The sequence below is a fragment of the Hibiscus syriacus genome, unplaced genomic scaffold (genome assembly GCF_006381635.1).
Source record: "Hibiscus syriacus cultivar Baekdansim isolate YM2019G1 unplaced genomic scaffold, ASM638163v2 tig00005294_pilon, whole genome shotgun sequence".
Lineage (NCBI taxonomy): Eukaryota > Viridiplantae > Streptophyta > Magnoliopsida > Malvales > Malvaceae > Hibiscus > Hibiscus syriacus.
Window position 1 is genome coordinate 20310 of NW_024062052.1, and position 26323 is coordinate 46632.

Consider the following 26323-nt stretch of genomic DNA (forward strand, 5'->3'; position numbering starts at 1 on the left):
TAGAAAATACTGGGAAACAGGTAGAAGAAGAGAGCAATGCACCGTTTTTCCTTTGCCGAGAGGCAGCTAGCCGCTTGTTTACGACTTGAGATGAAAGGACTAATTTCATTTTATTAAAAAACCGAAGATAAAATAATATTTTTTTAAATTTATTTATTGAATATATATGACTTTTTTTTCGTCGTTAAAAAAATTATGTTTGAGTTATTTTTTGTTTTTTCTATTAATGTTTTAAAAATTACAAATTGATTATTAATATTATTAATTAATTATAAACTAATCACTCAACAGATTTAACAAGTATGACGAAAAGCACACCTGAAATGTTAAGTAATGATACAACATGAGTTGAATAAGTTGATTGCACGTGAATTACCCTAATATCTTAACGTCACCTCTTCTCCTTTTCTGGTCTTCACTGCTCGTCCTACCCAATCAGTCCGTCGATCTTTTACTTCAGAAGCATGGAAGGTTTGTTCTTCGATTCTTGCAGCTTAACGTCCTTTTCATATCTATAAGTACAACAAAGAAGCAATTTCAAATTTAAAACCTGTGTTTTTCCATTGCGTCCAGGATAGGGATTGTTTAGCTCAGTTGTATGCTAAAGATATTGCTTCAGATGATAAACAGGAGCCTGATGAAGCCCTACAAGTGAGGTATATCACTGTGTCATGAAATATGTTTATCTGTAAATAAATTTGCTATTTGTCTCACAAAGAAAAAAATCTTGTTCTCATCGATTTGTTTTGATTCATTTTCCATGTAGATTCAAGCTGCGTTTCGTACAGATGAGATTCAAACGTGGTGGTTAGTGTAGTGCCCTTGGAGATTTTATGAAGCTTTGGAGGGTCATAGTAATCTAGACGAACGTGGAGGCTAAGGATGTTTTGATAACCGACAATGGGCGTTACGCAGTGAGGGCCGACATAGCTCCATTGTTGAGGACAAGACAAGTGAGCGTCTCTCTGGCGTTGATTTCATCGGTTATTTTGTTTGCGAAAGGAAACTGTTGTAAGAGGAGTAAAATGGGTATCCTTCGAGAATGGCTGTAGTATTGCGAGCATTGACTGAAACAACAACTAAAGAGAGAATGAGAAGGATGAATTTTGCGGCTGCCATTGTTGAAGGTTGAAGAAAGAGGAGGTGCAGTAGAGCAAAGTCGGTGAAGAGCTAAAAATGGTGAAGACTCTGGAAGGTTAGGGTTTGAATCAGGGTCAAGAGTTAACAATGGTTGAGTTATGGAAGGATGGGGCCACGTGGGATGGGTCAGGCCACAGCTGGAATGGAAATTTTATAAGTGGGTGTTTGGTTCAAGGATTGTGGGATTCTCATAGGATGGGAATTCCACATTCTCATGTTTGGTTGGCTGTGAATCTCATTTCCGATAATATTTTATTATCAATAGTAGATTTTTTGGGGTATATTACCGGGAATGTCATTACCTCCCTTCCCTTATGTATTGTAATATTACCGGCATTTTGGACTAAAATGCCCTTAAATTTTTATTTTTTTTCTTCAAAAATATCATTATTCTGTCATTGAATAATAAAAATTTTACGAAGGTTAAATTATAAATTTATCCTTAAATTATTTTAGATTTACAAAAAAAAATCTATAATTAAAATTTTATATAAAGTTCAGGGGTTAAAAAAATTTTACCCTTTCATTAAATCTTTTTTATATTTTTAATTTTGTAAAAAAATTATATAAATATTATGAATTTAATTTTTTAAAGAAAATATATAAATATTTTACAATTTGTAAGATTATACAAATATATAATAAGGACAATTTGGTCAAATATACATTCTAAAAATCTTTTATTCCTTTAACCAAACACGGTAATCTTACATTCCTGCTAAACCAACCAAACACAAAATACAACATTCCCAGTAATCCTATTCTCTGGTAATCTTTTATTCCCACTGGTAATCTTACATTCAGTGAACCAAACGTACTCTAAGGATTTTGTTTCGTGCAAACGGGTGAAGTGGAATTGACGATAATGGACTTGGCTGTTTAGTTTATACGGTCATTCAAGTAGGGGTGTGCGTTATCGGATATTATCTAATTCTAATTTTCGGATATCCGAAAATTTTGGATAATTATTTTTGGATATCCGAAATTTCGGATATGATATCCGGATTCAAATCTGATTTTTTTGGCAAAAAATTTAAAAAATGAATCAACATAATAAAAGCATTAATCAAATAAACACTTAATAGCTCTTATAATTTCCAGTTTAGCAAAGATATGGTGAAACTATGATTTCTCAATTTAACAAAGATACAGTAAAACTAGAGGATGATATCTGCTATAGTTATGGGTTTTTCCACATCATATTCTCCTTAGGTGTCATGTACTTCGCCATGTTGTTCATCAGTGGAACTTAGAAAATCTGCGAACAAGTGAGTAGATATGATTTAATTGTGAATATCGTCAACTTACTTTACTAAAATTGACAAATTAATCTTTTAAATGTAATATGATCCTCATACTTAACAATCATATGGAGCATTAAATAAAAGTTATTTTCTTATTATTTTCGTTGTCATTTTTTATTATCTTAAAGGCATTCGAATTAAATAATCCTAATAATTAAAAAATAAAACATATTTTCTTTTGCCATTTAAGTGAAAGGTATATCTTTTGTAATAATAAATACAAAATAAGAGTTTATTTTTTGGCAAGACAATCTGTAAAAAAATTCTAAAAAACTCAAGAAAAATATTAAATTAAATTACTTTCTAAAAGCAAGCGGTCCAGATCTAAAAGCTACTCTGATAGGCGTCCACAATTCAACACCACTTTCTCTCTATCTATGGTTTTAGATTTTTGGAAGTGTAACAAGTTATCTCCTTCTTAGTTACTTGCAAGCACTGAACTTTTCAAGAAAATAAAATTATAGTATTTTAGATTAGACAAATTTGAGATTAGACAAATCTCAAGGGCAAGAAGCAAAAAAAAGAAATGGTAGAACAATGTTTGAAACCTACTAATGTCTAATATAGCCCAAACAGTTCTGGGCTAATAATAGAGCCCAATGTTTTTCAGGTTTTTGGATAATCCGAAATTAGATTTTGATCGATTCGTATTCGATTCAAAAATTTGAAAAAAAAATTCGGATACCTATTCGAACTATCCGAAAATTGAAAAATGGATCAGATATCCAAATTTTTGAATCGAATCAACAGATCAGATCGGGGTTTTTTGTACACCCCCAATTCAACCATCGGTTATGCCTATGAATATGATGGTGAAACGGGCATTTTCATAACGGCTATAAACCCAAGGTTAGAGCTCACTATCTCTTGCGTTCGCTTCGCCCTATTTTCCTGACTTGGAATTAAACAAACTTTACATTTTACTTTTTTTTATTTAAAATTCGAGTCAACAGAAATTTTTGGACTTGGATGGTAAGCGCTTTTGGGGATGATATGGAGTTTCCCGCATCGGATAAACGCGCGGTTTTGAGAGTTATCGGGGTTTAGCCAACAATAGAGATGGTAAGCGGCTTCAACGGTGAACCATTCATCGTTACATTGTCACCGAAACGGAGGTGGCCTTGCAGGTGAGGAAATGGGTGGAAGGAAATGGACAGAGTGAAGGGTTCGTGCTACCAAATGTAAGAGGAAACTAAAGGGGAAACGGAATTGAGGATTTGGAGGTGAAGTGGTTGGAGGGAGTCTTGGGAAAGAGAATTTTCTGGGTAGATGGAGTAGAACACGGTGTCATCTGGGTAGGATGAGCAGTGAAGACCAGAAAAGGAGAAGAGGAGGCGACGTTAAGATACTAGGGTAATTCACGTTGCAGTCAACCTATTCAATTCATGCCGTGTCAGCACTTAACGTCAGGGGTGTTTTTCGTCTGGCCTGTTGACGTCGGTTAAGACCAGTTGAGGGACCATTTATAACTGAAAAATAACGTTAGTTACTAATTTATAACTTTTTAAACATCAGTAGGAAAAACTAAAATTATCCTAAACATTAATGATCAATGTGTAGTTTACCCTTAAAAGAAAGTTAAAATAAAAAAAAAATTATATAATAAATGAACTTCGTGATTGTATGAAATTTTAGTAGCTTAATAAATGGGTTTCGTCCGTTAGATGATTACGTGTAACAGAGGCGAAGAAAAGACTAATAAAGGAACAATTTAGTGTATAATGCTTGCGATGTAACCAGGTACCAATTCAATATATTTGTCACATTTTTCTTCTCATCTTTCTCATTTAGTTTAATCATTTTATTTATTACAAAGAATTAATGTTTTTTTCTCATATTATAATTTAATCCGAGATACTAAATTTCCCACGTTTATACATTCAATTATATTTTTTTATCATGTATTAATTGACATTTTCCCATATGTTATTGTTTCGTTCATGTGATGTAATTATATACCATCGAAAAATGCTAAAAGTTTGACTTATGAATATGATACAAGTCGATAAATTTATTGTTTCAATAATTGAGTGGCATCGGCGCTTCAAGGTTTAAATTCTACTCTTGCATGATTGGTTAACGGCATATACATATATCATCAAATATTGAAAAACAAAGACGAATTGTCATCGTGTTAAAGAAAAGCCTTCAAGGCATAGTGTTCTTTTGTCTTGCATGGTACGTTGAAGCAAAGTGGGGTTGCTCGTAATAATGGCATCCGCGTGCGCATGAAACATCCTCGTCATGGAATCTGCATCATCGACTGTCCAGGCATATACCTTCTTTTCCCTCCTGTTGAGACCACAACAACTCTAGCAATGGATCACAATTGCATACTGAATACAAGATCGATTACTCCAATAATCAGCTCAATATGAGTTACATACCCATGCAGTCTCTTGACCAATTTTTCATCAATCAATGATGGTATACGCCGGTCACCTTGGCCCCTTTCATTCTAATAAGCTAGTTCGAGCGCCAGTATGGAGATCCACCATAATAATGTAGCCTACCTGTGAGTTCATCCACAAACCAATGGAATGCGAGTGGTTAGAAGCAAAAGTTCAACAACTCCCACATTATAGCCTTTGTTGAGATGGAACACAATTAAAGCAAAAGCTCCCAGATAGTATCCACATTGAGTTCAAGAATTGTAATATAGAATAGATATTTTTCTAAAAGCCAAATTAGGGTCCTGCAAGAACGAGTCAAGACATTCTATAATTTCACAAAGACGTGACATGAAGCATAATATGCCAACACAAATTGCCAGGTCTATTTTTAGCCATTGAAGAGACTTTTTTTCAGATTGGAAACTTGCAACACAGATGAATTGGTCAGTGAGTAAAGAACGAAAAAGGGAAGGAAACGAAAGCCCAAGAGAAGGGAGAGAGTTCCAAGGTCATGTGTGTGAAAGGACGTGTTGCACAAGGTAAAGAGTTCTTTGTGTTTCTCTATGGTAGCTGGAATCCTGGGTTTGAAACAACTGGTCTGACTTCTTCGTAAGCTAAAATTTGAATGAGTTGGAAGGATTAGTCGAATCAAATCAGCTATTGCCCATCTCCATAGCCCAAATGACTGTCAAGAAGCATGTCATAATATGCCAATCCATCCAAAGAATTTTCATACCCTTAGAAAGTTAATACAGACTCCACAATCTTGCTCAAACTATGTAAGAACGCCGTTCATAAGACATCACAATAACCCTTCCAAAATTAGTTATTTTTATAGGGGGGAAATCCAAAGGAACTCAGTACAGTCAAATTCTTCTCACCTTAACATCTGACGAGAGTTTGATAATGTCCCTCACTAAATTATCGCTTTTAGCCCAAATGAGGCAATTCTTACACCGCATCTTCTCAACCTGAAATTTTTTGCAATAAACATTTAAGCAAAATGGCTTAGAATTAGGAAATCTATGTCAAAAAAACAGTAAAATACTCGAGCATTTATACTTAAATTTATTTGGAAATTTCAATTCATATTTTCTATTGATATAGACAGACAGTCTCCTTCATATTTTGGCCCAACTACTGGAGATATCATAAACTATTATACGGTTTGTCACAATCACATTGAAAAGCTAGTCATTACAGAAGAATAGGTAAAAGAAAATAAATGCAGTGCAGAATGCCTCGTGAACATATTTCTAAATCAAAAGTTAAAAGAAAGAAAATAAATGCAGTGCAGATTGCCTCGTTAACATATTTCCAAATTGAAATTTAAAAGAAATCAAGACAGAGGAAGAGGGGAAATAAGTCACAGTTGAAAGAATATCTTTCGCAAGCCCCTTCTCATATAATGGAGGTCCCACTTAGGCATCTAGAATCACCTGCCTAACCGATGTTGATATCAACTGAAAATCCGGATGAACCATAATCAGATATTCATCATTTACCTTTTGATAGACGAAACCACCGACAATGGAATATGGTTTGGCAGATGAAACACTATCCTGAACATACCGTCAAAGCATCTTCAATGTAGGTATCTTTGAATTACCAGACTGATGATAGACATCTAGTTCTTTTATCTGCAACAGAACATACAATCTCAATCAACATTTTCTTACAAACAGCTTTCCCTATATGAAGTAGATATAAGAAAATCAGAATGGTCGTATGGAATTTCCCTTCGATTGGAGATGAACATGTTACAGTTTCAAGAATAATCACGCATGGTAACATAGATTAAAGAAAATCAGCATTACTCTTAATTGTCACACCACAGAAAGTTGAAGTTTGAAAAGAATATAACCAACAAACAAAAGAACCGTTAGAACTATTATACCGGACCAAGAAATCTTGAATGTTTAAAATAAAGTTAAGACATTTGTCTTTTTATCTGGATACCGATTGAAAATTACTGAACAAATATTACAATGGAAAGGAGTTTCATCCACCAAAGAACTTCTTTCTGACCTAAATCAATCATATACAATCAAGTTTTTTGTTTCTGTCACCTACTTGTATTTCTTAAACAACTAGCACTTCACTCCTTTGCAGTTTAAGCAATAGCATGCCAATTTATGGAGCAAGTTCAAAGAAACGCTCATGAAAATGATCCCAATTTGAATTGAATGACAAGCAATTTAATCATTTTGCGCACACAATACAATAAAAGGGCAAAGAGGGGTAAAAAGAAGCATGATATACAAAATGTGTTTGGGTATGAAAGCTTATGTACTCTTAAATTTTGAAAAGCATGGTGTCTTGTTACTAACTGCTACACCATTGACAGCTATACAATAACAAGGGCTAAATGTTGTTAATGAATGATGCCGAGAATTCCCTAGATATGTAGATCCTTATCTTATTTCCAATTCAAGGAACATGTACGTTTGAAAAATAAATTGAAGAAACAGAATAAATACAGCCAATTTACTTAAAGAAGAACAAGAAAAGGAAAAGTCAATAAAATGAGAAGACAACCTTTCAAGTTTGTTTACAGGCTATTTAACCTTTTTGTTTTCATAACTAGACAATCTATTTGAAAACATGCACGCTAATGTATGACCATGAAAATGTGAACAAACTAGGTAGAGTAAAGCGTCATCTATATTGTTAAAATAACTTTTCAAATGTTTAACCGTGCATTGTTTCCAAAACAAAAAAATCAAACATTTTAATACAACTCAGCATCTCTTGCTGATATATTCCACCTATTGCTATCACTGTAATAATCACAACGCTCAGTGTGCATTATTTGTTGCCTTCCATACAAGGACAAACTAACTAAGCTCCAATAGCAAATTTATATTTCCAGAAAAGGAAAATAAAACAGAAAAACAATGTTAAATCCTCTTCCTACACCCAATATCATCAAAAATATTAAAAAATCATTCTGTCTACTCTAGTGAAAAGCATATTTTTGCCAAATTTTTTTTTAAAAAAAATCAACTGATCAATTAGGACCTCATATATAGATAGAATTCTTCACGAGTTATATTGAATCTTCTTGTTCAGACTGATATTATGTGATCAAGCAATTCATCAAGATGTAGAAACGGTCTTTTTCTTTAGAAGTGAGCGAGATTTTGGAAACCACACCATTTTTAATTATGCCATTTATGATTAATTTTTTTATTAAAAACAATACGATTTACAAAAACCTTTCGTTTCTAAAAATTAAAAATTCCTTTACCATAAAAACATACGGTTCGAAGAGTCGCCACCAATCCTTATTAGGGTGATTGGACACCCCAAAAATATTTTTTGTTATTTTAAATAAAAATCAATTTTAATTAAAACAACAAATTGAGGTCTTCATTACCAGAAAATAAGTTCGGGAGTCGGTTACGCGTGGAGAAGGATTAACACCATCACAGTGCCCTAAATCGGTACCTAGTCGATTAATTAAAGCACAGAGATAGATTTAACTGAAATTACCAAGCCTTTAAAAATATAAAGAATATTCGATTATTTAAAAATATTGAGACAAGATCTTAAATAAGTTCTAACTACCTTTTCTCGAAAAATTTAAATAGCCGAATATTTCTTTTTCTTTCGTTCCCAAATTTTAAAATGATAAATCAATTTTTAGGTGTCACTAATGGGATATACTTCTAGTTTAAAATCGTCAAAAGCGGATATCTAATCAGTTAAGACAACCCACTTAAAATAATTTTAAATTAAAAGAATATTAACCTTAATTCAATTATGTACTAATGTCGAGTTATGCACATGGAGATATCATGCAAATCATACAAAAATGATGTCATGTAAAAATTAGTTAAACAAATATTATGATTAAAAATATCATGCAATGTGACATACAAAAAATTATTTACATATATTTTAATTAAAAATTATAAACCATACGTACTAAAATATAATGTACAAATGTAACTTAAATATAAAAACAAAAACATAACATGTAAAACTATTAATTTTAAAAAAATGTATATTTACATTAATATAATGATTAAATTTGAATAAACAGAACTTTACTATAATAAATACGAACAAAATAATAATTAAGATGTAAATGAGAATATTATACCATAATAAACAAACAAACTGAATTAAAACAAAACACTAATATAAAGGACTAACATCGAAATAACCCTAAAGATTAGTAGGACTAAAAGGTAACATGCAAAAATATAGAATCCTAATGTCTAAAAAAATTAAATACAACGATAAGTAGGACTGGAATTAAATGTACCTAAAATAAATAGACAAAATTATAAACATGCAAACCTTCAATTAGGGACAAAATTAAGCTAAACACAACAATTTTAGAATAATGATTAAATTCAAATAAATGTAAAATTAAACTTATAAAATTGAAAATAAACCCAATGCCTTTAATCGAAATGCTCATAAACTATTCAGACTAAAGAGAAAAAGAAAGAAAAACATAAAGATATATATTAGACTAAAATGGGAACCACGAAAATGTTATGTCAAATATGCAAAATAGCAAGAACTTAAAACAACACAATCTAGGACTAAGATGTAACACGCGTAAAGATCAATAGCAAAATCAAAAACTTTTAAAAGGAAAAACCATGGATTAAAGTGCATCAAAACAGAACATGGAAGGGTTTACTCTGAAAATAACCCATAAAGTGTTGAAACATATAGAGCAAAGATGATACGAAACCTATATTTCAATTCCAAAAGCACTGTCGTTTTATTATAATTCATTAAAGCCTGTATTTTTCAATTCCTAAAACACTGCCATTTTATATTTGCCTTATAACCCTACTTAAACTAATATTAGAACCCTTGTTATTATTTGGCATAATACAAACAAATGCCCCTAACGTTTGACCATATATGCAATTCTGCCCAAATCGTTTTTTTTTGGAGCATTTGACCTCCCCACGTTTCATTTTGGGTCAAAAAGCACCCTCATTGGATGAAAACCGTTAGTCAACTAACGGTCAACGACTCCAGCTGACTAAGCAAGCACATGTGGACAACGATGATGATGTGGCGTGTCCACGTCACTAATATATGCTGACGTGGAATTGATACGTCAGCAAGATTTTTTTTTGTTTAAAAATTTAATTTCAATTAGAATTTTGCACCAATAAGAGAGTGACACGTGTCACTCTCCTATTGGTGCGTATTGGCAAAAATAAATTAAAGACTGCTACTTGCATGAAAGGGGATTCAAACCTGGGGCAAAGGCATGATATTGGATTGCCCTTGCCATCAGGCCAAGCATGCTATTTTGTTATGTGATGAAACAAAAGATTATTTAACCCATGTTAAATCACTTCATCTATAACAAAAAGTCAATATGCTAACAAGGACATACAAATGCTCGATAAAATATTTTAATCAAATGCATTTTTCAAACATAACAACACATTTAGTGTCCCAAAAACTTATGAATGTGCAAACAGTGGCAAAAAATAAGGAAGTCTTTACATCAGAACAACATTATTCAACATTTACGAGTCAAAAGAAGCTATAAATATTACAAACAGAACTTGCATATTTCTTACCAAACGCTGCATATCCACAGGAATTTCAACTGCATGGAATAAAAAGATAAAGGGGAAAACTAAGGATTCACTAAGCCATTTAAGAGTGTAATTATTAAAAATTAAAGTTGAGAAAGGTCATACCTAATTTATTGTTAGTTAAATCAAGAGTTGGCACTGAACTATCCAGATCAAGAACTTCATCGGGAAATGTCTGTTCAAGTCGAAGCATTCCTCAGCAGACACACAAAGGGAAAAAATGACAAACAAAATACATATTTCGAGCTGCTTGACTAAATGCAAAATTGGGTCTTCAATTCTCCAAAACTATTAAACAGACAAGCTCGAACGAGAATCTATATATTTAAATACCAAAAAACACTAGTATTTAAAACTAATTGTATAAAGGAACTGATCTATCATAAAACTATGAAACAACACTGAATCAAACAAAAACCCAGAAATCATCAACATCTGAAAAAACCAAACCCAAGAAAGATAGTTGGCTTGCCTTCTATTTCGCAATAAAAAAACAAACAAATGATGCATTAACATGGAGGACCACTTTCCCAATAAAAAAATCCAAACATGCAGTCCTCACCACTCATATACCCTATAAAGTGCAATCCCCATCCATGATATATGCATCAAAATTGTGATTTTCACCTTCGATTCATTACTGGAAACTCAAATAATAGATGCACAAACCCAAATATATACCCTTTCGTGCAAAACCCAAACAAAACCCAATTCAAAAAAAATAACCATAACAGATTTTCACATCAATTTGTACGGTTACTAACAACCCACAAGTTATAAAACCCAAATATTTAACAAATGATTAGATACAAAGGCATAAAACCAAAACATTTAACCAAACCCATTAATCCTAAACAAACTCAAATATTCGAGGTTTAAAAACTAAACTCACCTTCTATTGCATTTGAGATGGAGAGATTGAAAGGGGAAAAGATTCGGAATTTATTCTTTTCGAATTTGAGGTAAGCAAAATCGAAACTCTATTTGAGTTGAGGTAAGCATATATGTTCAAACTCACCCAAATAGCACACCGTTATTCACTTTCCCCTCATTTCCTCTCTTCTTCAACGACACCATTCTCACCAAGATGAAACTCCCTACTTCGGTGAAGACTCAACTTAGCAAGGTAAGCAAAATTGAAACTCTATTTTTTACTTTCTATACTCTAAAAAAACTAAAGGAGACAACCCCTATTTGAAACAATCATTCGATCGTTCGAACCTCTTCACTACGACAACCTCAACTCCGGTGACTGACCTTTTAACTAGGTAAACCGACTCCTCTCTTCTTATTTTTTGGTTTATTTTTAAATCTCTTAAGACATCACCTCTACTCTTACGAATAGTTGATATGCCCCACAGAAACCATTGTTCACCGACGCCCAACTAACCACTCTAAGATATCTTCGATGCAAGTGAAAAAATGAGACTGGGCAAGGTAATAAAACTAACTCATCTTCTCTATCTCTTCTTGGGTTTAAAAATGTGAAAAAAACTTCTGTGGTTCGAAAGAAAATAAAGAAACTTTTGATGCTTGCACTGCTTCACATGGGTTCTGTTTTTTTAAGGATATTGCTTAATTTCTTCTAATTTGTAAATAACATCAATACATACAAAAAGTGATATATATATATATATATATATATGTAAATCAAAAAGAAAACCCAAGAAGAATACCTCGAAATTCCTTGTATTTCTATTAATTTCTCTGATGAGGTTACACTATCGTTTATTTTTTTACTCTTCTACAATGTGAAATTATTAACGACTAATAGAGTTCTCGGCTGATAGTTCCCCTTGTTCCAATCATGTTTTTCGCTTTTCTCCCTCTTTTATGACCGAGAGCCCCCCTATCTATAGCTTATTTCGGTTACTCAGTAGTAGGTCTTCCACTGATGTCTGAATAATGGAGGATTAGGTTTCTTATTTTTATTGTTTTAGTGGGTGGCTGATTTGCAGGTGGATATTTGGCGTATGCAATGACGTTCTCTGGTGGTTTGAAGGTTCGAAGGTGCTTCACGTGATAGGTGCATGAGTTGCTCGGGCATGGTGCTTGGCGAGGCTGCTGCTCGGTTTTGGTTGAACAAAAGACTGGAACAGCTTCTAGAAACCCTAACTGGTTTGGGCCTCCAAAAGGATCTATGTCGAATTTGGCCTGATCTTGGGCTCCGGGTTTTGGTTGTAAATCAGGCTTGGGGTTTGGGTCAAATGCTCATTTTGTAATTGGGCCCAAATTGGATTGTAATTTAGCCTGAAAAATACAAATAAAACTTAATTAATAATAATAACAACGGGATGAAAAATCTAGTGTCGACACAAGAAATTAATATTTCCCAGCTTAAGCTAAAGGGAAGCACATTTTCTCCAATCCAATATTTTACAAGGAAAAACCATCAAAATTTTAATATCATAATTAGTAAGCGGAAGACTGCATGTCAGAAAATAAAATTATTGACAACATCAAACTAAACAATCAAAACAGATAGCAAGAAATGAAAACATCTTAATTCAACAGATTATATTTTTTTTCTTTCTGGTTTGTGTCTCACTCCTTGTACGTATTACATACAGAAAGCGCAATTATTAGGTCACATATGTCATACATGTACAAATGGATTCCTTAGAACTAAACAGAGCAAGAAAAAAGTCCATTCAGAAATATTTTCACCTAGTTTGATCTCAAGTGCCCAACTTTAGAAGTGCCATTACCAGATATTCGCTTAAAATCCCTGCCTGTGTAACATAAAAATCAAGTATCCACACAGCTGGAATATAAGCTTGCAATACAGATGCAGCAAGAAATTCCAGATTTAAACTCCAACAGGACCAACACGACTAAGGAATTATTGCATCAAGTATTACACATTAATTATTTTGTTAGTTTGTTAAATCCTCCTAATACTACCCACCCACAAAATGCACTTTCGGCTTACTTAAAAAGTCACTTGGCTTACTAGTAAATGTTTTTCCTTAACACCTCACTCTTGAAAATCAGCAATGATGAAAAGAAAAAGGAATCACCATTTTTTGAGTTGGCAAAAGGAATAAAAGAGTCATAATGTTGCAAATAAAGGAACAAATCAAGTAATCAGAAAACCTTGTTTCAAACTCCCACCAATATGCAGAAATCTAATAAATCAGAATCAGTATAAGCTGCAATGAAAAATCCAAAACCATGTCCAGAACTGAATGTATGTCTGTATGATAGTATTAATCTAATTATTAGTCCAAATTATATAAGACAATATGATATATTAGGTGGCACATGAAGACAAACATCAAAAGATGAGAAGACTTGGACAGAGAGGAACTTTGAGCATAAATGAAAAGATGCTGCTTACTTCTTAGGGTGTGATTGTTTCACTGAAAATGACTTCCAGAAAATGTTTTCCGCATTTTCCAAACATCAGAAAATCTTTACTTTCTGGAAAATCTTCATATTTTCCAGAAAACATTTTCTGAAAAAAGAAATTATGTGAAACAATCACACCCTTGAATGTCAAAATTTCAGCACATACATTGGGTTTTTTAAAATATTTCTATATGATTCCAATTCATCAAGAAATTTTGGAATCCATATATAACACACAGGAGTGCACGGCTAATAACTCAACAAACTGACCGCAGCATTTAAAAAATATACTGAGACCATTCATGGAAGTGACGTACAAATGAATCAGAAATTCACATCCTTTATGGAAGTTCTCATACGATTCTGAGATGAAAATGCCTGTCATGAAGTACAAACAAAACTCCATCTGATGAGCGAGAGATGTCAATTTCAATGCAACCTACTTGAGAACGGAGAGCAAAATCATATGCAGACATCTGGTAAAAAAAAGAGAACAGATGATAAACAGATCAACCAAGAACAATAATAAGATCCCAAAAGTCATGAAAAAGCATGCTCAATTTAAGGTTATTGTAATATACATAGCCAGTTCATCATGTGTTATAAGGATTTAACTTGTAATAATTTAGCCTTGACCAAGCATAGCATAATTTCAAGTTCTAAAGCACAAAAAGAGAAGCTGGACAAAAAAAACGAAGGAAACTAGAAACCAGGTGCAGTACGAAACAAGAACATTACATCCCCCTAAGTTATATAAGAAATCAAATTTTATAACCTTCGTTTGTCTTTTGAAAGCCAAGCAAAATAACTAACTAGAGCAATTACAGAAAGGAAGAGATGCTCACCCTGTTTGGGAAGGCATTAGTTGAGTCACCACCATGAGCACACACAAGGGGAGGATTGTTCAGCCAACCACACCTGCTTAATTGCGTCTGCAAGATAAATATTAAAGTCATACTAGTAATTGAGGACCTATAAATGTGACAGTATCCCCTTTAAACGAGGAATTAAATAAATTGACATAGTTAGAATTGTAAAAAAAATGGTTAAAATACACAAATGGTCCTCCGACTATAGGATATTACTTTATTGAGTCCCCTGACTATTAAAAGTTACAAAATGATCATTCGACTACAAGGTGTTTCTTTGTTGAGCCCCTCGACTATTAAAAGTTACAAAATGGTCACCCGACTATTCATTATATTTCAAACTCATCCTTTTCCGTTAAAAAAATTAATGGTAGTTTGAGTTGTATGTTAATCTGCTGTCTGAGATATGATAGTCGTTTGAGACTCTGAGATTAGATTTTATCATTTCTCAAACATCATATCATATCTCAGATAGCAGATTAACATTTAGCTTAGACTGTCGTTAATTTTTTAATGGAAAAGGACGAATATGGAACATAATGAATAGTTGGGTGACCATTTTATAATTTTCTATAGTCAAGGGACTCAACAAAGCAACACCTTATAGTCGGGGGAACATGTGTACTTTACCCAAAAAATTTAACTTATTCAAAAGCCATATGCTTCAATATTTAGAAAAAATATATATTTAAATCATTCAGCAGTCAATCCAATATTATCATATACCGAACATCAACTAAGTAGAATAACCTTTAAGAAAATTTAGAGCACGTGCATACAATTATATCAAGTATCAACCTCCATTTTACGTTTGATTCGTCCATGTTTAGGTTTAACATGAAATTCAGTTAAGTAAATCACTGCACTCAACAAAAAGTGTAACCATTTAATAAACAGCCTTACGGATTGCACATTAATTTGATTGGAGGGAAAAAAGGTAACCTTAAAATCTAGGGAATATCCAAATTGTTATGAGATGTTTTGACCCCTCTTAGTGAATAACAAACAAATTAAACAGACAGGAGGTATAGAAAAGTGCAGAGAGAGAGAGAGAGAGATAACAAGGCAAGCTTAAAGTAAAAGGAAAGGACCAATCACGCCTGAAATTTTACCACTGAAATAAACCGCAAGGGAAAAAGAATACAGAAAAGTTAGAGAAAAATTCCTTAAAACCTCAGCCTTTAGTTGAGAACATAATACTGCTCTGGATCAAATGCTCTACTATATCTCTCACCCCACAAACACCAAAGTAAATAAATTGGCACCATTGCCCAAACTAAGTTGTTCCTGTGTTTCATAGACACTGCTCTCCAACTAGCCATAATAACTACCACCATCTTCAACATGACTAAATGAAAGGAAGACAAAACATAGACCTAATTTCTGAAGCAATTACATATTTATAGGTTAAAGTTTTTCATTTATAACACATAGTGATTAGATTAATATATGTCAAATCAAAGATTTATAGCATGGAAAACATTTGGGATGGTTCAGTCACGAGCAGTGACTCAAATCGTTAATAACACAAAGCCATAAAAGCATGAAAAAGAGTTAGAAAAGAGATTAACAGTATGTACAGGGTACATAATGAAAGATATTACACAAGCTAGGATTTTCACAAGCAAATATCATCACATAGAAGTTAATTGGAGAAATTTCCTAAACTTGCTAATATACACACACATAATTCTTTATTCGAAAGACAGATCTTAATTGTAGTATTAGTTTCTCAACATTTTCTACAATGTTTTCACATGAGGGAAAAAAAACAAATAATGCAACTAATTCAAAAAGTCTTCACCTTTCCAACGTGACAACGTCAATGTCATCTAGGAAGGAATTTCAAAACAAAATTTAAAAAAAATCAAATCAAGTGGAAATAATTGCCCGTAAACAACCAAATCTTGAATTTATAGGTGCATGAAATTAAAAAGAAAAGAATTGAGACAACTCCTATCCTGATCAAAAGTAGAAAATCAGCCAACTCGGGAAAATAAGGGATTGGGATTGGAACCTGATGGAAACGGCGGAGCGTGAAGTGGAAGAAAAGGGGAGGCAAAATGGCGACGAAAGCAAGAAGAATAAGGAAGAAACGAAGCCTTGAATAGAAAGAATAAAATCTAAACAGAGGGGTTCCATGGCTGCGCCTTCTTCCAACTAAGGGTGCGTACTGTTTGGTTTATTTGACTAAGATTATAGCTTACAGTAAAAAGATTACTAGAATATATATTTTATCAAATTGTTCTTGTTTAATTTTTTTAACAAGTGAAATTTTAATTATTTAAATAAAAATTATTTATATAAAAATTTATCGATAATATATTCAAATAAAAATTATTTATATAAAAATTTATCGATAATATATTATTTTATTATTTAAATATATCATGTATTATTTTAATTTTAATTAATATTAAATTTTACATAATTTATTTAAAAATATATTAAAATTTTACTTCAATATAATTTATATAAAAATATATCATGTTCAATATTAGAGAATTTTAACTTTCATTATGATATTGAATCGACCATGACGATGATTCAGTTGGATAATATTTTCCAAACAAAATTTATTCAGAGCAGGTTGAGATAATCTTTTTCAACACCACCCTGCATTGCCTTCTACGATGTGTACGGCACCATTTTGCATACTTGGAGTGTAAGAAAACCGTTTCTTCAGCCATACAACACAACAATCAATTGAGGATTCCATCTTGTTATACATTAGAATATGCAGTTTAAGAAAATTTTGACTTCAAATGTACCTTGACGTACATTTGAATTGTGTTCATTACTACTATTTAATATAAACTTAATCATCATTTGTAGATACGACTGTTGTATGTGAAAGTTTATGATTAATATATTGAAAAATAATGAACATAATCTCAGCCTATATGAGTTGCAATGCAATCCCAGATCATGGTTTGAATCTTTACTATTTTTGTGTGTGTACCTGTGATTGTTACATTCTAAACGGGTTTAATGAGACGATTCATTTAGATGCATTACGTGACAAGATTCAAATTCCAACAGCAAAATATAAATACATACAGAATAATTCATAACAAAATTGTTATTGAAAGTAGGGATGTTGTTGGAAGTAGCTAATTCATAACAAAATGGTACCTTGAGTCTACGAAGCTTTCAACATCCCATAGAAAAGAACCAAAAGTGACAGCCTCCAAAACAAGCCTCTTCAAACCACCAAAGCTAATCTTAATACGCTCGTTCTTGGAAGAACCAGCAGTCCCCCGAGGAGTAATAACAGTGCCGAGTCTTCCAAATAGGGCCTCTGTGTGCTTCTCAATAATTCTGACAGCTTTTTTCGATCTAATCGTAGCAAATCTCTGAAGTGTCTCCCCATCAAAGGACATCGCGTAAGTCCGTAACCGAGAGGGCTTTACCAAGTTAGCATACTCTTCAGGACTGATGATCAGACCAAGATGAGACTTCAGGGCACGATGGAACAGCTTGATTGTCCCCTGCAGGTCCCATGTCCTCTCTCACAACTAGCTTTATACTACTTCCCTCGGCATCTGGGGTATTTGGAAGGATTTTCAAGGTCTTCTCCAGCTGAAATCGTTGGTCAACCCGCTTCAGGAAGTACCCATACATTGCCGAGGCAGCATACACCTGCCCAATCATGCGTTTACTAGTCTGTGCAACAGATGATAAATCATCCGCTCGATCTCCCAGAATGAGAGATAGATGGTTTTGGATCATCTCATTGGCCTCCGGCGAGTGAAGCTGCACAAGCTTGTCTTCTTTGCTCGGCCACGTATCCACTCGACCCGAAGAATCCATAGAGGAGGGAGTTATTGCAGGCACCAAAGAAACATTGGCATCCATAAACTTCTGTACAACCAATGCATAGAGGATTTCCTCCAAAGCTTTATTTCGATCATTTGCCTTAACCTCAGCAATTCTCCTGTAAAGCCAAACCTTTTCCATGAGATATATATGTCCTGTTATGAATACACAGTAAGATGAATCACCAACCTATGCAACACTAAGTCCGTCCCTGAAGCAGATGGTACTTCCTTCTTTCGCTCAGCATCCCACTCGGTTTGAAGCTGTTCGAGCTGCTGCTCGACCGCTGCAGGCATAAGATGTGGATGGCTTATCAAGATTTGAGACAAAAACTACCCAATTGGAGACTCCATCCTTAGGGGTGCAATTGGAGCAGATAGGTCAGTCGAATCAGGAGACGAAGATGATGATGATGCCCTTACAACCATTCCTCTCCTACTCCCCAAAACCCTTCTTTTATCCCATGATATTGAACAAGCTAGAGAACAATAATGATGCAGCAATGAATTGATACGCATTAAAAAATAAAAATCAGCAGAGAAATGTGTTCCACGGTTGGTGGGTTTCCATCCACAAGTATCAAAATCTTACAATCCCTCATTAATTTCACCTAATGCGAAACAGAAATAAAAATTCACGCAAATATATGAAAGACCCAAAATCGGTAAAGATATATTGATATAACAACACAAATAAAAGAAACTAGTAAGTAAATTGAAACCTTAATCGAGGAGGGGCGAGTTCCGGCGGCGAAAACGGCCGATTTAGCAACGGAGCTTGAAGGTGGATGTAGATATAAAGAAGAGCCAAACAAAGTGGTGGCGGCTGCCTCCATTTTCAGGAAGAGGATAAATCTTTTACGAATACAATGAAAAACTTTATCTTGATGAGTTGATGAGAATCGAAGGGGATTATTGGTTTTGTTTTTTAATTATGCATCTCTAGCATTACAAAAAAAGGAAAAAAGTCGGAGAATTACCAGATTTAGAATGAAGAAGGTGGATACAGAGAGTTTTTGACTTCCACGGAAATCAAAGACTATGACCCATATTTTGACATCCACTTCAACCATATAAAGAGGAGAACACAAATGCGAATCTTTTAACACCAAAATACTACAGATCGAAGAGGGAGAGCGGCGACGAAAGGCAGACGGAACTCATGCACGGCCGAACAGAAGGGGAGAAGGTTATTTTAGATAAGAGAGACGGAAATAATGAAATACCTAAGGGAGACGAGGATAGATATTCCCGGAAAAACAGACCAAAAAATCATTATTGGTATTACTTTATTCCTGTCAATTGGTAATATGGCTCATTCAAACGTGAGTATATTTCTCCAGGACAAAAATTCCTCCAGGAATAAATTATACCCTAAATTAAACGGAGTCTTAGGATACGTTTGGTTCACGGAATATAAGATTACCAGTGGGAATAGGATTACCGGAATGTAACATTACCTAACACATTACTGTGTTTGGTTTGTTTGGCAGTAATGTAAGATTACAGTGTTTGGTTGAAGGAATAAAAGATTAATGGAATGTATATTTTACCAAATTGACCTTATTCTATATTTTTTAACAAGTGAAATTCTAATTATTTAAATAAAAATCATTTATATAAAAAATCATTGATAATATATTTAAATAAAAATTATTTATATAAAAATTCATATCATAGTTGTTTGTATTGCCATTCCTGCATTATATACATTGATCATACAGAGAGTAGATGTTCTAAACATTCAATGCAATTGTGGCAGGATCATAGATATTACAAATTGAGAAGAAATAACTGCACTAAGAATTTATAACAGTTATCCATTGTCATACAGTATGCATGTCTAACTGTAGGAAAAATCCTAGGCGAATGGAAATTTATAGTAAGTACTGAACATTTGCAAAGAAATATGAGCCTTTTATATAACTTATAATATAGGACAACAAGGATACATTTACAACCAAGTGACTATTATCATAATACACCACATTACAAACTAAATACCAGCATAACCCAATGGTTGTATATGTCGACTGGTTAGAGAACAGAAGGCCTCATACTTAAACCATCTGTATACAGAACGTTTTAACTTCATTACATTCATATGATTCACCTCACAAGTTGCTCTTTTACATTTTTCCCATCATCGAATTGGGGGCAGCATCACCAGCCTTCCTTAGATTACAAAGCAATGCATCACGCCCTGCCAAAACTATTTTGAAAAAGATATCTACTTTTGAAAGATTATCCAACCCTTGTGCCCATGGTAGTGTATTAGGGACAGTTAAGTCTAACAAATGCTTGGAAGAACCAGAGAAAGCAGCAGCAAAGACACTGCATATATATGTAGTTACCACCTTAGCTCCATACATAGCTCGCATCAACACCTTTCCTTTTGAAGAGTTCTTAACTTTGGCAAGTTTAGTGATTCCAAAAGGTTGTCCAAGATTGGCCGACAAGTTTCAATTCTGGGGTTTTTGGAGCTAATGTGCTCTTTTCAGTTATCAAGTGAGGAAGAGGCTCGTGTGAACTGCTCTGGGGAGTCGGACTCCAACTTATGCAAGACATATTGAAGCATGAGATGGCCTTGGTTAAGCCGTGTAAGCTCAGAGGTAAAAGCATTACTGATATCAAGAAGCTTCACACTGATATCCAGGTATACATCCATCCATTTTTCATCCCAATCAGTCACAGGGAGATCAAGCTCAGTTATCAGGTTCTTATGTCACAATGAATCTCATAAAGTAACTCCATTGTCAATTTCATCCATGACAAGCTGAGGATGTCACCCTTATCTTTAGGCACAAGTTTTTTCAGCCTCTTTGATAATGTGGCCTCAAAAGTGTTCAATAAAGAAAGAAGTATTGGAGACAACTGAGAACCCTTAGGCGATATCATACGGAAATGATTTTCAAAATGGAAGAAATGGCGATTTGGTTCCTGAGGACGACTCATCTTGACGTATTTAACTACAAAAAATAAAAGAACAAATTCAATCATCAGAACTCAAACTCAAATAACATTAATAATTCCATGGGTTATAATAGACAAAAACACCCAGAAGTTTCTATAAATATTCATCTTTATAATTACAAAAATAGAAGCCTTAAAGCCGTAATCTCCATAACAACAACAAACTATTAGTTCCAGGACACATCACACAACAACAAAAGCATTCCTCTGAAAACCTCTCTCTCGTTTCTATGAGAAGGCAAATTAAGTTGAACATTTCTTCGAAACTATACCCAGTAGATCTAACCACCAAAATACCTCATAAACATCAAAATTCATTACCAATTAGATAAGCCGAATTTTTTGGATTAAAAAAATGATTGACCGCGGTAAAGACTAATTATTTTACACCAAAATCATGACAATATATGCAAAAGATCTGGTGAAACAGTAAAATAAGGAGACATGTTCAAAAACAATCAAGTCAAAGTAGCAAGTGAAGATCTCCTTGATCTCCTTCATTTCCTTCAAGGTCATCCAAGAAAAAACTGAAACACACATATTTAAAAACAATTCATTAACGTCCAAAGTCAAAAACACGTAAACTAAAGCCAGTTCTAATAAAACTATCAAAAAGATATCCGCAAACAAAACTGAAAGTAAATAAACCAATTATATATGTAACCTTACCCAGTATTAGACCTTAAATCCGAACAGAAGTAAAAACTCTCGACAGATTGATGGTGCTTTGTTAGGAACTTAATATTAAAAAATAACAACCTAAAACTAAGAATCCTCAACTACAAAATTTTCTCGGAAAAAATTGTGTTTCTTCCGAAACAAACAAATATGGGAGAATTAAAAAGATCTAAAGAAAAAGAAGCAAAAAAGGATCAGAAACAAATCATAACCCTAACAACCTTCTCTCATAATATAATAAAAGAATTTGTGTTTCTTCAGAATCGAAAAAAGAACATATAATTGAAACGATCTACAGAAAAGTAAACACAAAGGAAATGAAAAGAGAGAATTCCACCTGACGTATTAGTACTTCGTAATCGGGAAATTTCTATGAAATATTCAAACGCGTACTGGGTTCGATCTTCCTGTTGAAATCCCCCTTGGAGACAGAGAGTTCTCGACTTCCATGGAAATCAAAGACGATGGCCCATATTTTGGCATCCCCTTCAACCATATAAAGATGAGAACACAAAGGCGAATCTTTTAACACCAAAATACTTCCGATGGAAGCAGGGGATGTGCGACGGAAGGCGGACAAAAATCATGCACGGCGGTAATTTCAGAGAATCTCGATAGCCAGAACGAAATGGGGAGAAGGTTATTTTAGACAATGAGACGGGAATAATGAAATACCTAATAGAGAAACTGTTGGTATTAATTCATTCCTGACACTTGGTAATGTGAATCCATCCAAACATGGGTATATTACTCAAGGAAAAAAACATTCCTCCCAGGAATGAATTATAACTTGAACCAAACAAGGCCTAAAGGTTTCATTTCTACCAGTAGCACGTACAATTCCCACCAACTTAATTTATACTTTTATATATGCTCTGGGTTCTGGGCTATGTCGCTGCAGGCCCGACTCCATATCCTATTCCACTCATTTTTTTTAGTTGTTTCATCCAAATTTTCTCTATTTTCATTGATTTATATTTTTTATCATAGAAAATTTTTATAATAAAAAAGAAAATATACATAAAAATAAGTCGAAGTAGCCTTACAATCTGGTTGGTTTACCTAATGCCCATAACACAGGATAAAGTCGAAAAGAGATTTGTAAAAACACAGATAAGGATAATCCAAAAGTAAGAGAAATAAAATGCAAACATAAACAGGAGAAAAAAATAAGAGCATCAAATATAAACGGTGGATAAAAGCAATCTATAAAAATATTGAACTAATTTTTTATTTTAACAAATAATGTTGTCATAATATTTGCATGAACTGAATTGATTAACTAAATTAATTTAAATTTTCTATATAATTGTTAGTTCTTTTATTTTACTTTTCTTGAGCACATATTGTGAGTTGCATGTTTGAATTATAGATGAATGTAGAGAAATGGAAGATAAACTTAAAATTTGAGGTTAAAACCTTCAAGATTCAAGTGCTAGGATTAAGTTTGATGTACAACAAAATGCATAAAAAGAAACAACTAGTGGACTCGGGAACAAAGATAACAGAATTCAGAGGGTGGGAACTCTTTCAACATTTCCAGCAATGACAGTAAGCAAGTTGTTGCCAAAAGGATCGCTGAGGTGCTTGGCAAGATTCTCGACCGGACCTTCTCCGGTCACATAAGCTTGGATAAAGAAACCCAACATGGCAAACATCGCCAGCCGACCGTTCTTGATCTCTTTCACTTTCAGCAGAGCAGCCTGGTCAGGGTCCTTGGCTAGCCCGAGTGGGTCAAACGGACCACCAGGGTGAAGCTTGTCCTCCAAATCCTGCAACAATAGGGATCATAACAATAAAATGGTCTGGCTTTGGGTAGTAAAATATGATCATTTATTAATTATATAAAAGCAGAATCTTTACCAAGCCATTGATGATTCTGTAATATTCAGCACCACCAACAAGGACGACCTCGGCAATCACAGCAACCACAAGGTTGATGGGGATGTTCTTCCCGAAGTAGTTCAAGGTGTTACCGTCCAAGAGAAGAGCTCCAGTCTGCAAAATTATCAACATATCAAATTATTTACATATTTGGGATTTTAATGGTGAATTTAATTGAAAGTGGGAGCTAATTAACCTTGAACCAAACGGCTTCAGGGCCGCAGTTAGCACCATATTTGTTGAAGGCTTCAGGGATAATGAACCCTGCAGCACCAAGCATTGCCCACCTCGCGTGTATTAACTCATATGCTTGATATCTGTATTCCAAAGGTGTTAATTATCTGGACTAAATCTTCGATTTGTTCATGATAAAGGGATCAAAAATGGAATTTGTCCTTTATTCTACGAGAGTTGTAAGAATCAGAAACCAAACTTACTTTGCAAAGTTTTCCGGCTTCTTACTCAGACCAAAAGGGTCGTATCCATAGCTAGATGAATCATGTGCACGTGAAAGAAAAGCTTAATTATTTTATCAAGCAAATATCATATGATTTGATTTAGTTATAATTTGTACTCACTCTCCAGGCACTTCTCCGGTCAAGTACTCTGGGATCTCCGATCTGTCTAACAGCCCTTCCGGCAAGAAAATCCTTCTGTCGGGACCTGTTTGGATATAAATGCATGGTTTTCATTTTCTCTGTTGTACAATTTGCTTATTTATACACGAGAAACGAAATGATTGTTGATCAACTCAGCCAACTCCACTGCACTTACCGTACCACTTAGCCAGCTCTTCGTCGGCAGGGGCGACGGCAGCAGCCTTGGGCTTTGGAGGTGCGGCCTTCTTCTTGGAGAAAAGAGCGACTGTCTTGAGAGCGCCGGAGTTGGATGGTGTGGGAGCCAACGACCTAGCTCCACCACTGCAGTTGAGGGGGTTTTTGAGCATTTCGGAGACGCCGAGGGAGGCAGCGGCGGTGGAAGCTGCTAACGAGGCCATGTTGGAAGCTTGGTTTACGAAGAATAGAGGGTGATAAGGCAATAGTCGTGGGGAAGGGGTGGGGGTGGGAGTTGGGAGGTGGGGGGTGGGGATGGGGATAGATACTAATAAGCATGAGCTGGTGGACGTGGAGACGCCACTCAGGATTGTGCTTGTCGTGCTCTCATTGGCTGGCAGTGGAAGATGTGAAATCTGATGCTGGAATCTGATTGGAAGACGTTGCTGACATGGCAGATTATGATGCTGACGTGGAATGAAATGCTTGGATTTTGGATAACATGTTTTATCTCAATTCTCACCTGATGTTCAGTCATCTGATTTTTAATTTTTGCATTTTGATACGAATCTCATGTCTAGTTTATGTGGATCTTATTCACTTAAACCCATTCAAGAGAGGTGAATTGTGCTGATAGATGGCCTATGGATTTACCTTCAAGTCACTTAACTCACAGTTTCAAATCGATTTTTTTTTGGTTGGCTTAATCCACTCCGATTGCCTAAATTATATCCCAAATTTAATTTTGGTGTCTAAAACATTTTTTCGTTAAAAATAAATATTTAACGTTTTCAACGTTATATTTTTAGATACATGGACTATAACGACCGTTAAATTTGGTCGTTGTCTGACACGTGTCACGCATATAAAATTTTAAAAATTATTTCAAAAAACTTAATATTATAATTTAAAAATCCCAAAATTTACATCTTTTGTCGTTGGTTGACCATCTTCCTTCTATGACCGTTATTATTGACACCATCATAACTGTTTTGTCGAGCGACCAAAACCCAATCTCCCACACACCATGAAAATGTGTCGATCGTCGTGAAAAATGCCGCAAATGATCGTAAGATTTTTAGGTTTTCGTTGTTGTTTTCCAACGATTTTGACTACTACAGTCATTTGTATGTTGCACGATCGTCACCATCAAGTTTCTAATCTTGCTCCGGACAAAACCCAATCGGTGATGACCTTTTGACGTTAGGAATGGGGGCTGGAGGGAGAGGGACGACGTGAGAGCTTTGATTTTTAAAAAAAATCTTTTTAAAAAAATCATTTTTATTATTAAAAATAAAAAAAATTAAAAATATAACGGTAGATATCTAAAAGTGTAACGGAGAGAACGTTAAGTACTTATTTTTAGCAAAAAATTCTTTAGACACCAAAAAGTTAATTTGAGCATAGTTTAGACACTTAAAAGTGCATTAAGCCTTTTTAGTTTAACTGCAATATATAATTCATTAATCAATTAATTTAGCTCAAGTTTTACAAATGTTTATTATAGGGTGATTCTTCCAACTCAATTTACTTTATTCGCAAAATGTTAAGATTT

At 34.1% G+C, this 26323-nt stretch overlaps 1 protein-coding gene and 3 pseudogenes across 1 annotated transcript; all 4 read right to left on the reverse strand.

Moving 5' to 3' along the window:
• Nucleotides 1-4482: 4482 nt before the first annotated feature.
• LOC120199011 lies at nucleotides 4483-17361 on the reverse strand (annotated as a pseudogene).
• Nucleotides 17362-17646: 285 nt separating this feature from the next.
• On the reverse strand, nucleotides 17647-19666 carry LOC120199046 (annotated as a pseudogene).
• An 855-nt stretch (nucleotides 19667-20521) lies between these two features.
• LOC120199047 lies at nucleotides 20522-21527 on the reverse strand (annotated as a pseudogene).
• A 2023-nt stretch (nucleotides 21528-23550) lies between these two features.
• LOC120199048 (chlorophyll a-b binding protein CP26, chloroplastic-like) lies at nucleotides 23551-25062 on the reverse strand. Its single transcript, XM_039200254.1, has 6 exons — nucleotides 24770-25062; nucleotides 24574-24658; nucleotides 24433-24483; nucleotides 24192-24312; nucleotides 23975-24109; nucleotides 23551-23883 (listed from the first exon to the last, which is right to left on the reverse strand). The coding sequence occupies exons 1-6, from the start codon at nucleotides 24990-24992 to the stop codon at nucleotides 23623-23625; spliced, it is 876 nt and encodes a 291-aa protein (XP_039056185.1). The 5' UTR covers nucleotides 24993-25062; the 3' UTR covers nucleotides 23551-23622.
• Between the last annotated feature and the right edge of the window lie 1261 nt (nucleotides 25063-26323).